General features: G+C 43.8%; 1 protein-coding gene and 1 long non-coding RNA gene across 7 annotated transcripts in view; both read right to left on the reverse strand.

Annotated features, from left to right (window-relative positions):
• Nucleotides 1-401: 401 nt before the first annotated feature.
• Nucleotides 402-5,498, reverse strand: LOC142087395 (uncharacterized). The gene is made up of 2 exons (XR_012675442.1): nt 2,974-5,498; nt 402-1,695 (listed from the first exon to the last, which is right to left on the reverse strand). It is a non-coding gene; the product is annotated as an uncharacterized LOC142087395 (long non-coding RNA).
• A 5,290-nt stretch (nt 5,499-10,788) lies between these two features.
• The window catches only part of ARFGAP3 (ARF GTPase activating protein 3), a 36,833-nt gene continuing 33,636 nt past the window's right edge, over nt 10,789-13,985 (reverse strand). For 5 of the 6 annotated variants that reach the window (XM_075161557.1, XM_075161540.1, XM_075161573.1 and 2 more), the window contains 2 exons: nt 12,999-13,120; nt 10,789-12,298 (listed from right to left, as the gene is read on the reverse strand). In XM_075161557.1, coding sequence (XP_075017658.1) covers nt 12,281-12,298; nt 12,999-13,120 — 140 coding nt within the window. In that variant the 3' untranslated portion in view covers nt 10,789-12,280. The remainder of the gene's footprint in view (nt 12,299-12,998; nt 13,121-13,985) is intronic. The other variant, XM_075161548.1, reaches the window with a different exon arrangement.

Genomic DNA, 13,985 nt, shown 5'->3' on the forward strand with positions numbered 1-13,985 from the left:
TGCGGTGCAAATAAAGGCTGGCTTTAACGCGCTGGGGCGTACAGGTGTGCGCACACAGACCGGCCGCACCTTGGTGCAGGGACACGATGCCGTTACCGCGGCTCCTGCCAAGGCCACCTCTGAGGCCACAGACCTGCTCGTGCACCCGACCTCGTGCCAGCCCTGGTTCTAGATGGAGAGACGGGATTTTATGTATCTGCTTCTGAGGGAATTGCTAAATTGGTGGCTGTGCCACGGGAAGCATCCATGGGTGGGGGGATCTCTGGTTAGCCCAGCTGCTCCGGCCAGGGAAAACCAGACCTGCCCTCACCAGCGTGCCTGTGGGGCTGCCTGCCCGGGCACCCCCCACTACTCACTCCTTAGCATCGTGCCCTTCCTCCTCCTCCTGGCTCTGCTGCGCCGCCCGTAGCAGCCCCCCTTTCAGACAGAAGCTGACCCCCCTTTCGGGTGCTGAGTGCATGGCTGAGGCATCCCAATTATTTCTTTTCTCCCCCACCCATCTCTGAGGCTCCTTTCTAATTAAGTAAAGGACTTTTTGGAGCAGGGTGTGGGTTTCCATTCTGACCCAAGCAGGCAGGAATTGAGCAGGAATCCAGATGTCTTTTAGCTACGGCTCCCTGTTTCTACGTGGGGATACTGGGCTTTCCCCCCGCCATGCACCAGGGTTACAGCCTCCCCTTCACCCCACGCATCCCCAGCGAGGAGATCTCTCCTCTCCTGTACCAGTGGAGGAGGAAGACTGGAAGCAATCTGGGAAATGGGCTGTAACTTACCCTGCGCACATAGTGAGGGAGAGGCCAGGAAAAAAACCCAACAACATCCCCCCCCACCACCAAACCCAGAAGAAGCTTTTTCCAACACAAAGTACAGATTTGATGCCAACAAAACATTTTGTGGATTCCAGACTGTTCATGCCAAAAAAACAAATGAGGAAATAAAAGGAAAGAGTCAGAGAAAAGAGAATTTCTTCCTGGCATTTTTGATCAGTCTTTCTGGTTTTCATTTAAGTGCATTTAAGATGTCCTTCAACTGAAAGGTGTCGGACTTGAAAGAAAGCATCGCTTCTCAGGTTGAACAAGGTATTTAGTTTGATCCAAAACATTGTATTTACTTCTTGGTTTTCACCTGATATTTTTTAATTGCTTTGAGTCAGAACAAAACTTTTCTTCTCCATTTTTTTCAAAACTAATTTAAAACAGGAATTATTCACATAGCTCTCTATACACTGCTCTGCATGGATGGACCCACCAGTCTCCACAAGAGCCTGTACTCACTCATGCTTATTAGTGTTTACATTATGGTTTTGATGGTTCCCAAAACCGGTGCATTGTTTTGCATGAAATTCTGTAAGGTTTCAGAAAAGTCCTCCTCCCTTCCCTCGGTATTTGCGGTATTAAGTCTGCCATAGAAAAGGCTGCAGCTGGAGTTAAACCACCTGTATGTGCCCTCTCACTGGAGAGGGGCTTCCCCTATAGCCTGGGACCTCACTCTGTGCCGCTCATCTGCCGCTGGCGGGGCGATGGGGGCTGCGGCGCGTCTCCCACGTGCTCATGGCATCTCATCGACTGCCTGAAATCAGTGAGGTAGCTTTTCCTCTCTCATCGATGAAGATAGGCCAGTGTGTTTAGGGGATGAGTCAGAGCAGATGATGTTTTTTCACTCCTTGAGGTGTCTGGACTTCATGCCAACCTTTTCCTTTGGGGGAAACAAAAAGTACATTAATCTAGAGCGGTGCAGGAGCGAAGACTGAAGAAAACCAGGCTGCCACCCAGGCCTGCTTGCTGTGCCTGGCAAAGACGAGCAGCTCTGCACTCCTGCACGCTTGCTGCCTTCCCTGCTGCTCAGATCCACCTCCCAGGCTGCAGAAACCTGCTGCAACCCGGGGAGATGCTCACAGATCCAGCCCACTGCGGGATCCTGCAAAAGGTGGAGCACCACAGCTTTCACTGAGAGGAAGGGGGAGAAGAAAGAATTAAACTATATTTCCATGGATGCTTAGAAAACTTAGAAAAAAGAGAAAAAAGCCAGAGAGGGTGATGTTTGAGATGAGGCAAAAAGCTACTGTAAATACTTGCTATTGATTTGCTGCGTCAGCTCTCCTCTATTAGCCACATTTGATCAGAACAACAGTTAATGTCTCAGTTACGCAGTTATATATCAGTTACACGCTTAAGTAATGCCTTACTTAACGTTTCTGCCCACTCCCTATTTTCTCAAGCCTTGGGTGTGTGCTCTCTCACCTCCCTGGCCCATCACGTTGTTTCGTGTCAAGCAAGCACATTTTATTTGCATTTGAAGCCTGCAGACTGGGTTTGTAGTATCTTCCAGAAACCACCGTTTAGTGGTGGACTTGGCAGTACTAGGTTAACGGTTGGAGTCGAAGATCTTAAAGGTCTTTTCCAGCCTAAACGATTCTATGATTCTGTGATTGTTTTCCATCAAAACTGAGGGAACGAGTTCCCGAGCCGAGCAGCTTCTTCCCTGCCCCGCTCAGCCAAGAAAGCTTTCACGCTTAATGCCGAGGCGCCGTTCCTGCATATTGCAGAGGCCATAAAACACAGCTCAGATGGCCTCAGACAGAAGTGAGCACCAGTGTACGTATCATAAAAGCAATTACCAGCAAGGCAGAAGAAACACAGGCAGGAGGAGGCCAGGAGCAGCAGGGCTAGGCTGATTTTGGGAGATGGGGTGCGGCAAGCAGCAGTTTGGGGAGCTGCAGGATGCCCCAGCTGCACCCAGACCCACACTCAGCCTCAACATGGCTAAAAACAGGTCAGTGCCAGGCACCCCATACGATTGTATTATTAATTCCTCGTGGAAACATTTACTGTTCAAAGCAGCACAAGTTAATGGCCGTGCAGGAAGAAATCAAGGAGTTTGGGAGCGGGGCTTGGCGCAACAGCGTCCCACCTCCCTCTCCAGCCAGAGGAGACCCAGGCGACACCAACCAAATGCAAACGCCCCACGGCTCGCCAGCCGGCTGCTCCGTGGGCCCAGCGCCTGGGTCTCTGCCGGCTGCGAAGGGAGCTCTGACACCGACCTGAGGCATTGATCTCAAACCAAATCCCAACAGTGATGCCCGGTCCATGGCGCACATCAGTATGAATGATGCCTACACCCACGGCGTAGCCTCAGCTCTCCATCCATCCCCAGTGGGTGGAGGATGGAACTGGTCATCTGGGAGAATAAATCTGAATTAGTTGGTGCTGCCAGCAGGACTAGCACTGTAACATCAAAACAACCAGCAAAGGGCGTAGGTGAGGGGTCAGCTGGTGTTCTGCCTCAGGTTTCACCTGCATCCACGCCACCAGACGAGGCACCAGCCTCAGCCGGGATCTCACGCCATACCGGCCATGTGGGTGACAGGAGCACATCTCCGTAACTCCAGGAACAGGGAGGGAAGTCACTATGACTATTATGTGCTGGAGGCCTCCTCCTGCCACCATGGAAACAGCCCTGGTATTTCTGAAAACTTGTAGGCAACAATTTTCATGAAGAAATTTTGCACTTGTCTATTAGGTCTCGGAAAATGAAGAGAAATTGAGCACAGAAATTGGTATTAGGAGCTGAAACTGGTATTAATGTCATCAAAGAATGGGGGAAATCAAACCACTATAAATACACACAGTGGCTTAAAGGGTTGGCTTCATAATGTTAAAAATAGCTGCAAGGCAAATCACTTGAGGGGAAAGAAACAAAGCAGAAAAGAACGAGCGATAGAAGCACTGAGAACAGGCAGTCAGAGGCTACAAAATCTGAGTGGAAAAAATGATTGCTTAGAGATGAACACAGATAGCTCCAGACAGAAAAAAGACATGCAAGGAGAGGAGGCGGCGGCGTTGTGAGCAAACACGACAGAGAAGGTAAAATTTCTGAGGGACACAGGACATAGTTAATACTGTCCCGTTAGGAAGGATGAAGAGGTTGTAAAGTGAAGAGGGTGAGCAGGGAAGTTTGTGGAAGCCAGTTTTTGCCCATGATGCTGTTTCCGGACCTTCTGCTTCTGGAGATGAGGGTCCAGTTTGGTGGGTCGATGCCCGCCGCTCGTTTCTGCCCATCTGCGCACCTCCCGGGTTTCTGCTCAGTCACCCCTCCAGCAATTTCTGGCAGAAACTGGTTCAAACCCAGAGGCTCTTGAGCCCCTATCTTCTGTGTTTCCCAGGCCAGGACCGGTGAGCCGTCGGTCCTTCCCTGCCTCGACGCCCTGTCCTGGGTTTCCAGTCATGGTCTGTCTTCTTGGTGTGACAGAAAGCCCAGGGCAGGGAGGCGGGAGGACACGAGCCCGGGGTGGCTGGGCGAGAGCTGCCAGAAAGGCTGCAAACGACTGCCAGAGCAGAGTCTTTCGTCCTTACCTCCAAGGCCCTCCCATCACCTGGCACCAAGCTAAAACCTCACGGGGAGCTCCCGCCACAGACACCCCCGGCATCACCCCAGCCAGGCGCAGGGAGGACGAGGCGCATCCTTCTAGGAGCCGTTTTCTTCCCTCCAGCCCTGGCAGCCTAGAACGACCCCAGCCACCCTCAGCCGTGCAGCCCATTCCCGCCGTGGCCATCGCTTCCCAGAGCTTGCATTTAGAAAACAAGCAGCTGTCAAAAGCCCAACCAAACAAGAGAGGCTTCACAAAACTCACTGCCCTCCCAGGGAAGGAATGCGAGGCAGTTGCTGGCAATGCCATGCCGTGACAGGGAAGTCCCTCAGGCAAGAAAAACACTGCGCAAGAGGATGAGACGTTCACCAAGGCAAAGCGGGACGCCAGAGTCCGGACAAGCTATCACGCACACCTTTTAATCAAATACTGCCCCATTTTGGCCAGCTGCACTGCTTGGCATTCATTTGGTAGAAATGTCAGTAGGATGCAAGACACAAATAAGGCGCACCTTGTGTGTGTGGGGGGGAATCAAACAACATTTGCTTTTATGTATTTTAAATCAATTTTCCCCAATTTAATTGATGTCTCACGAATCACAAAGCGAAAGAAATATCCTAGTTATTTGCATGTTGTTGACATATTTTGTCTTTTTCAATTGGTGTGTTCATCAGAGCAGACCGGTTTCATTTTGTGGTTTTTGTGAATTAGCATAGTTAATATTTTGAACAAATTTTTAACCTCAAATCCTACTTCAGTAAGGTGAAATAAGACTTGACCCATTTCCCAGACTTGGGGCAAACAGCTTTGTGAGGTTTTAACATCTTCATACCACACAGTGAATTTCAGAAAATAACCACTGAATAACTTTGTAATAGGAAAACTTCCTTTAATTTTTTAATGTGGTTGGGATACATGTAGGTAATAATGCTGTGATTTAAATAATTATTTTGGCAATTGACTTAGCACTTAAAATGACCACAGCAGTTTGTACCTCTAAGCTACAACACAGGCAAGATTATCTAAGCCAAAAGTTCCCTGAAAACCTATTGATAAACTTCTTAGCTGTAAGAACAAAACCAAACACCACACCAGACCCCCAAGCCCTGGAGACCATGCAAAGCAGAAACATCTTGTGCGTGGTGGCCCTTTACTCCCCCGAATGAGCACCCCTCCCACCCTGAGCAACACGTAACACACATCTCTGCTTCCAGTCAGGAACTGCCAAGATGGGTCTGAAAGATTTAAGGACTTCACGCGATAAAAAGAAAAATCATATTATTCTACCCAGTAGTATCCAAACCCTCTTTTCGTCCCCTACATTTTCCCTTCATTTATCACTTATTTTTGCAGAAAAGAGGTATTTTCAGTATAAACTCATAGCCACACATTTTTTTTTCCCAAAGAGCAGGATCTTTGGGTTCACTTTATCATTGTTATGTGCCTTAATTCTGCCCCTTCAAATCTATAATCACAGGTTTCCTTCACATTTCAAGGACAGTTGAAAGCAGGGTTTGGGAACACTACAATGGCCTGTGTTAAGTTCTTCATCTGGCCTTCACAAACCAGGTAATGGTGGTGGTGCTTACCTTCTGCACTGGTCTTTAGAGGTGAACTGGAGCTCTCATCGTGTCTCAGGAGAGACTTCTCTCAGTGCAGTGAAATCCTACTTTCAGTTGCATTTATAGAAGCAGGACAGCAACGTGCAGGTTTCCTCAGATCCACTGGATAACTGGATGTTGCTGCTTGAGTACCCACAATTTAGTCATCCCTAATAAGGAGCAGACCCGGCAGGCTGGGACATCAGAAAACTTGCCTCAGATGTGATGGCAGCGTTTTGTCTCCATGTCCGTAACAGCTGCCGGGTAAGTCTGTGGAGCACCTTTAAAGTACAGCTCAGAGCAAAGCCGTCCTGAGTTTGTAGAGAAACTAAAATAGCTGGGGGAGTGTCAGTGGTCTCATTTCCTCCTTACGGAATTTAGCAAAGGGTTTCAGACAGCAAAAAATTACGGAGACAAACATCAGCTTATTTTTAAAACTAAGACAATTTTGTGTTAATCAGAATCAGACAAAAGCAAATTGTTTATTTCTCAATTCAGCCAAGCTGGGGAAGAGAGGAAGAGCTCTTTCCCCTAAGAAAAACCCAGCCTTGATGAGCATCACCCTGGGCCTGAAGCCAGGTTGCTGCGATCACCTTCATTCTCTTCTGAAGGGTTGACTCCCAAAATCTTGGGAAAACTCACTGAGCACACCCATGACTTCATTTTACCTGGCTGGGAAAGCCCACTCCAGCAGTTGCCCCCTCAGTTCACTACCCTCCACTGCGGCTATATGGTTCTGAAAAACTGGTTCACCTAAATGATCTTCAAAGCACCCGAACCAAACCCATCCCTGAAGCTGTGCTGCCTCTCAGTTTGGTTTTTCTTACCCAGCTTGTTCTAACCTTGAACAGGAGGGCAGGGAAAGAAGGTGACAGAGCGTAGCCCAGGAGCAGGAAAGGGGCACGTACCAAAAAAACCACTGCTAAATCCATCATTAGTTTACTATTACACAAGCAGCAGCATCTGCCTTATCTTAGTAAGGCTCTCAGCTCCACGTCAGTTATTCCCTGTTCCAATCAGGTATTAAAAATGCACTCCTCTTCGGTGGATGTTCGGTCCTAATTAGGATGCTAGCTAGAAAATTCACCTATAACTTTGCATTTCCTTTATTTTCTGATGTTCTTGATTCCGAGACAAAAAGGGTGGTATTTAGTATTACCGAATATAAGTCATCTTCAGATACTGAAAACAAGGAGCTGCAAATGTAGATTGGAAAATACACGCAGTCCAGCCCATTACAAATACATTACAGCCCATTCACTTCCAATTGGTCAAGCTTCTTGTGAACTGTGTGTCTCCAAAGCATCCTATTAATGCTTCTGGATCTCCCAGCATTGCTCGCATTTGTAACTGCATTAATCATGAATTATTACTGTGTAAAGGAATTTTGATATAAACAGGAAAGAACTGCCAGACAAATAGGAGGCATTATGAGCACATTATGTATTACCAGAAAGGAATGCAGAAATTCAGATCAATATAATGAGAAAACTGAAAAAGAAAGCGGGTCCCTCTTCAATGGTTGGCTGCTACACTTCAGAAATCCAGCTCTGTATCAGCTTTTAAAAGGGATTCCTATGCAGAGTTAAAAGTCTTATCCCATGCCCAAGCACTGTAGGCTTCACAGGCTGCCTTTCGATGGAGCCACTGCTCAGTCAGAGATTGCAGAGAGTGTGGGGGATGAGGATGTTTGGATAACAAATGAAATCTTTCTCTGAAGAAACACTGGCAATCTGTTTCCTTCCCCTTTTATCATTTTCAGTAATAGGTCCTAGGTCTTTCCCTGCTACGGGCACACGTTTTGTCATGCAGCTGATCTTTACAGACCATGACAAAGGAGCTTCTCTTAGCAATGTTACTGCTCCAGCACCTTCCCATTGTACAGGCCAAACCTCTGAAGCACTGGGTGGAGGCAAGTAATGGAACGGCAATGCATTCATCAGTGTAATTTCACTCTGGTGTATATATATATAATTTCTGCTCAAGCTTTCTGCTAGCCCTCCTCACATCCACAAAGCATTGCACCACATTCATCTCCCTAAGGGTTTTGTCCCCTTAATCATTACAGTAACAGAAACCAAGAGAAAACCACATCGATTTATAAATACGAATCCCGGTTTATATTGATTGGCTCATGAGTTAATGAACCAATAAAGCATTTGACTTAAAACTTCAGCCTGCAGAATCCTCTGTTCTCATGCCATAGCATCCTGCAGTGTTGGGATGGGAACGTCCCCATGTCCCCGTCACCAAACCTGCCTCCTGCGCACCCAAATCTTCTGCACCTTGTCTCATGGACACTTCTGCAAGTTTTCTGCTTTGTACCACCTCAGCGACCTCCAGGTCTGTAAGGGCACTGGTTTGACCATTACTGATCAAAGAGAATCCAGTCTCATATGCATGGATATGCAAAAAAGTTGATTTGTGTAGAAGCTCCTCAAAACCAAATCAAGCACACACCATTTTATGTGGCCTTCAGCTTCCCCCTTGATTTACAATGACAGCTAGACTTCTTTGACTCATGAGCAGGACAAGAGCAGTGTTAAAATACACGTAGCTAAAGCAACGTTTACAGAATCCTATGCCACAGAGTCATTCAGCCCATTCCTGCACTACAAAATCCTTCTAAAACAAAAAGCTTAAATCAGCATCAAAATGGCTCTGGAATTGCTTCTCCGAGCAGTGGAACAAACTGATGTGAAGCTGTTGTGGTTTAACCCCAGCCGGCCACTGAGCACTACGCAGCCACTCGCTCACCCCCCCGCCGGGTGGGATGGGGGAGAGAATCAGAAGGGTAAAAGTGAGAAAACTCGTGGGTTGAGACAAAGACAGTTTAATAGGTAAAGCAAAAGCCGCGCACGCAAGCAAAGCAAAACAAGGAATTCATTCACCACTTCCCATAGGCAGGCAGGTGTTCAGCCATCGCCAGGAAAGCAGGGCTCCATCACGCGTAACGGTTACTTGGGAAGACAAATGCCATCACTCCGAACGCCCCCCCTCCTTTTCCTTCACCCAGCCTTATATGCTGAGCATGACGTCATATGGTATGGAATAGCCCATTGGCCAGCTGGGCCAGCCGTCCCAGCCATGCTCCCGCCCAGCCCCCCGCACACCTGGCAGGGGACGGGGAGATGAAAAGTCCTTGACTAGCGTAAACAATTCCTAGCAACAACCAAAACATCAGTGTGTCATCAACATTATTCTCACACTACATCCAAAACACAGCACTATACCAGTTAATAGGAAGAAAATCAACTCCATCCCAGCCAAAACCAGGACAGAAGCACACCAGAATGACAGCATTGAGCACTTCCCATTTTGCAAAAAGCAAGAGAAATAGATGGTAACAAGATTCCCCTCTCCGCCCTTCACAGTTTACTCAGGGAAGAAGAGTACAGGTCTCTGCGTCGAATTAACGCCGGTTCTGGTGTTTTAACAACTAACTTTAAACATTTTTCTAACCCTTTCAATTTAACCTACAAAAATAAACTCTCTGAAATATAAAGAATTAAATAGTCCTCTTTCCCCTCCCCTTATATGCAGTGTCCTTACTGGACTTTAAGAAGAGGAAAGTTGAAATGGTTCACAGTTGCTGCTGCGATCATTCAGTTCTGGCTCTGAAAAAGCAAGATGTGTAACTCTAGTAAGAGAGGAGTAAGGGAAGAACAACTGCAACAAAACGCAACTGGCGACCAATGCCAAATTCCACTTGGAAACTCGCCAGAAAAACAGATCCAATGGTGGTTTTATCACGCATTCTAAAACCTGTCACGCTTGCAGCAGCATCAGCCATTTGCGCCTTTTATCAGAGGCCGACAAACGTGTCTGAAGGCAAAAGATGAGAGGAAGGAAAAGGACACACAAGAAAGCAGGAATGCAAACCTCATTTTAGGTTTAGACTTCTCCCTTTGACGCAGTCCAATCAAATCCTGCAGGATCAGAGGTGCCATGGCATCCTGAAGTCCCAGGAGACTAGAGGAGTTAAAGCTGGCTCTTCCAGTGTACATGGCAACCCCTCCCTACCTCTATTTGATGAAATGCAGTGACAGCTCATGGGTTTATTAAAGACACAAATATGCGTATTGGGGGTCAAGAGCTATTCATCCAGCCGTTAGGTCAAGAGAACGTATTAGCAGTACGCAGGCTGCCACAGAGAATCTGCAACAACAAATCCAATTTATGTTGAACTGCACAATATTTCTGAAAATATTGAATTGTCGTTCAGTGGTAAGAGAACTTTGTGGTCTAATCTTCAGATTGCAGCAAAGAGGAAAAAGTTTATACATCTGTTAGAGAGTTGCACATGTTTTATGGCACATGTTTAAGATAACCCCATAGTTGTTTTCTCCTAGTATTTTCTTATTTTGTACTGAAAATACTGATTTTTCATATTTTTCCATCTGTGAGTGGTTCTCTGTATTGCAATGATGCATAAAAAATGCACACAATTATTTCAGTGTAGGTGATCTCACATACGTTTTTACATATGAGAAACCACAGGCAGGGACAGAACTACATTTCGTTATACTTCACTGTCTTAATTTAAGCAACTGCATCCATACACAAATGTCTAAATATGCAGCCTAGTTATCAGAGGAGCAGGTCTTCTGCAAATCACTGGATGCTGTTGGTCTATCGCAACTCTGAAAATCAGACCACTTATTACTTGTAATAAATTTACTACTGTGTGTAGACTTAACTGAAAGAGTAGCTTGAAAACTCAGAATCGTTACCTGTAATTAGAGAAAACCAAAGCAAGCCCTGACCAGTACGTTTTCTTGCTGTATTAGCAAAATCATCTCTGTAGGGTGGGAAAGGAGAAAACAAAGCAAATCTTTTATTGTAAAGCTCTACAGTTAAGCAGAACAAAGGCTTATCTTGTACTACTCTCAAAAAAGAAAGATCATTTTTGGATTAATAAATCTAAATGCAACAACCACAAGAGAAAGCTACCAGAACTGAGAGTTAGATGTAAGAGGCAGCTAGAAATTAAAAAACAAATACAGCTATACTGTTAACTGTCTTTCAACACAGTATTTCAATACAGTAGCTTATTTTCTACCCCAGCCTTAGTGTTTTGATTTTTAAATCACTATAGCAATTTAATAAAAAAGCTAGTTTCACTAATTGAAATTAAAGGCTAATTTTACCAGACCATTGCATAGACAGAATACAGATGGCAGTATTTAGAAAGCTGGAGACCGGTGTCTGCACATAGAAATTTAATTAAAAAATGAGTTTATCTCAACTGTTTTTATTAGATATCAGCAGTTTACAAATTTGAATTAAGAAACAAAGTTACAGAACGGAATTAGCTTGAGCTCATTCTTGGTTGTGAGGTTTTTTCTTTAAGGTCATAATCATTTTTATACAGGATATCATCAGCAATAAATTCTAGACTGTCTAAAACACAGCCCCACTATTTCCTCATTCAATATTTCATAATTTATCAAAAAACTAAGATTGTTCTAAACATTTTTAACAAGTATTTAATTAACTACTCTATTAGACCCTTTATATATTTTAATTTCTTTTTCAATTTGTACACAACACAGATTTTTAAAAAGCACTTAAGGATTCTATATTGCAATTTTTTGTAACTTTCAAAACTAGGAATAAATAGATTGTTCCCATGACAAGATGAAATCCACTATTCAATATACCACGTGTCTTGTCTTCTCCATACCTCACATCTAAGCATACAATTTTCTAGCAGGAATATTGTTTTAAAACACTAATTCCCCATCATTTTAATGCACATCAATTTATGACTGCAAGAGCTTCTACTTCCTGATAAGCGCAGATTTAACTTAATTCTATGTTTTGCTACAGTCCACTAAATACCACCTCAGCATATGCTTAATTTACATTTTTCTCTCCACAGCTCGTAAGACAGTCAGAAGACAAATTATGTCTGGCGAGTAAGGATGCAACTGCACTGAGGTTTCTGTTAGGAAGCCTCATTTCCAATGTACACGTTCATCCTTCTTTCTCTTTCCTGCCTCACAGCCAAAACCAGTAATAAAATAAAGTTTCCAACATCTAAATTAAGGTCCCTAAGAAATACAAGACTATAAAGGGGGGGGAAGCATATGCAATGTAACAAGTTGCTACAAGATTTCTGCTCTGTAAAGATGAAACAGCAGTAAGAAGAGGCTGAGCCAGAAAGCTGCACAAGGAAACAAATATGCTGGAACAGGTAAAAATATCAACAGTCTTAAGGCAACCTTCATTCGAATCAGCAGTGTGATTACTTGTACAACTGAAGAAAAATCCTTCTTTAGTGTACTTAATTATGTCGATACAAAAGATGTTATGAACCATATCGATCCTAGAAAAGTAAAAAAAAAGACAGACATGAGTATGTTTTCCATTGAAAGAAATTAGTTTTACTTACATTTGTGAAATAAATAGTAGTTTAATTCTTAAAGACGTAAAGAAAATTGACCAGCTCTTCCGAGAACTGGAGTTTACAATTGAACTCCAGGATAATTAGCCTGATTTTCAAATACCCAAAAGCTCCCACTGACCTCGTATAGGAAATGCAAACTAACTGGAGCACGAAGCATGCTTTACACTATTTAGACCAGGATGTCTTAATTTGGTGCACAAATATGGATCAAAGGTGTTACTGTCAAGTCAATTAAAGAGACAATACAAGAGCTGGGCTAGATGATCGCTGTAGGTCCCTTCCAACTAAACTATTCTATTCTGAGTTATGAACTCTTATTACCTTAAAAATAAAGCGACAACAAATGACTTCCACAATGGAATTTTTGTTTCAATTGTAAGAAAAGAAATAAAAGAAATAAGGGAAAAGGCAAAAAAGATATTCTAAGGAAGGTGAGCTATCAGCTACAGATTTATTTTTGAAAAGATAAAGATATACTGTCTACCATGAGAGGTTTACAAAGCTCAAAACCAAATTCATTCTTTTCTCCCTAAAGATGATTCAATGGCAGGATCCATGATACTAAATCCCTACAAAAAGATTTAACCGATGGTTAATATATTGTAATATTTTTACTAACCTGTATAGATGTCATGACCCCATTAGCAAGTACAGAAAGTTTCCCAGCCACTGATTTCACTCCTTGTTTAAACTGAGCTATATCAGGAGCTGAAGGCAAGACATTTGTAATATTGTAGCTTCCTGAAAGGAGAACACACACACACAACAAGAAAACAGAATTTTATATTAAAAGCAGCCTTTTTTCCCCCTGAAGTACAACACACTACTAGGACCACTAAATATCAATGTCTGCTCGACACTGTAAAAAACACTAGGGATAGATCTCAAATTTCTTAAATGCATCTTCCTTTTAATTTTTTTCTGTTGTTCATAATTCCACCCAGAGTGTCATCTTCGACACTTCGTACTCCCTGCTGAGCAATTAATGTTTGGATAATATATGATTTATTCTGCACTTTCAGTCTGCTGCAATGTTATTTGTCTTGTATCCTAAACAGCTGTTATTACCTTGCAATTTAAAGATGGATGCACTTCAGTGATGGCTGAAGTGATGAACCCTATTTGTATGCATGCATAGGTATGCTTTGCATGCTGTATATACACACATATTTTGCATTACTACATCTGAGGCTTGGAAAATTCTATAGAAATTACAGTAAGTAAGCTTTAAAACTCCAAAACAAAGTTGGCAATCCAGTCTTCCTTAAAGCCTTAAAACTTAAACACAGTTCTTCCAGTTCTTCCATAGTAAGTGTTAGCTCTAGTGCTATTACGAAAAGTATAGGCCTAAAGATAACAGAAATCAAACATGTTTCAAAACTAACTGCATGATAAGTATTAACATGCTAACAATTACAATCACCCACTCATTTGCGAAAAGAATTACTGGCATGCCCCAATATTAAATACCTGATATTGTAAAAGGCACAAATGGCAGTAAACCAGCAATCACAGAATTATGATCTCGGGAATAAATGGGGCTCCTGAGGAAGCATCCCAAAACAGACCGTTTTCAAAATGGAGACTGCAATGTGTAGCCTTAATT

Source organism: Calonectris borealis, chromosome 1 (assembly GCF_964195595.1).
Source record: "Calonectris borealis chromosome 1, bCalBor7.hap1.2, whole genome shotgun sequence".
In the NCBI taxonomy this organism is placed as follows: Eukaryota; Metazoa; Chordata; class Aves; order Procellariiformes; family Procellariidae; genus Calonectris; species Calonectris borealis.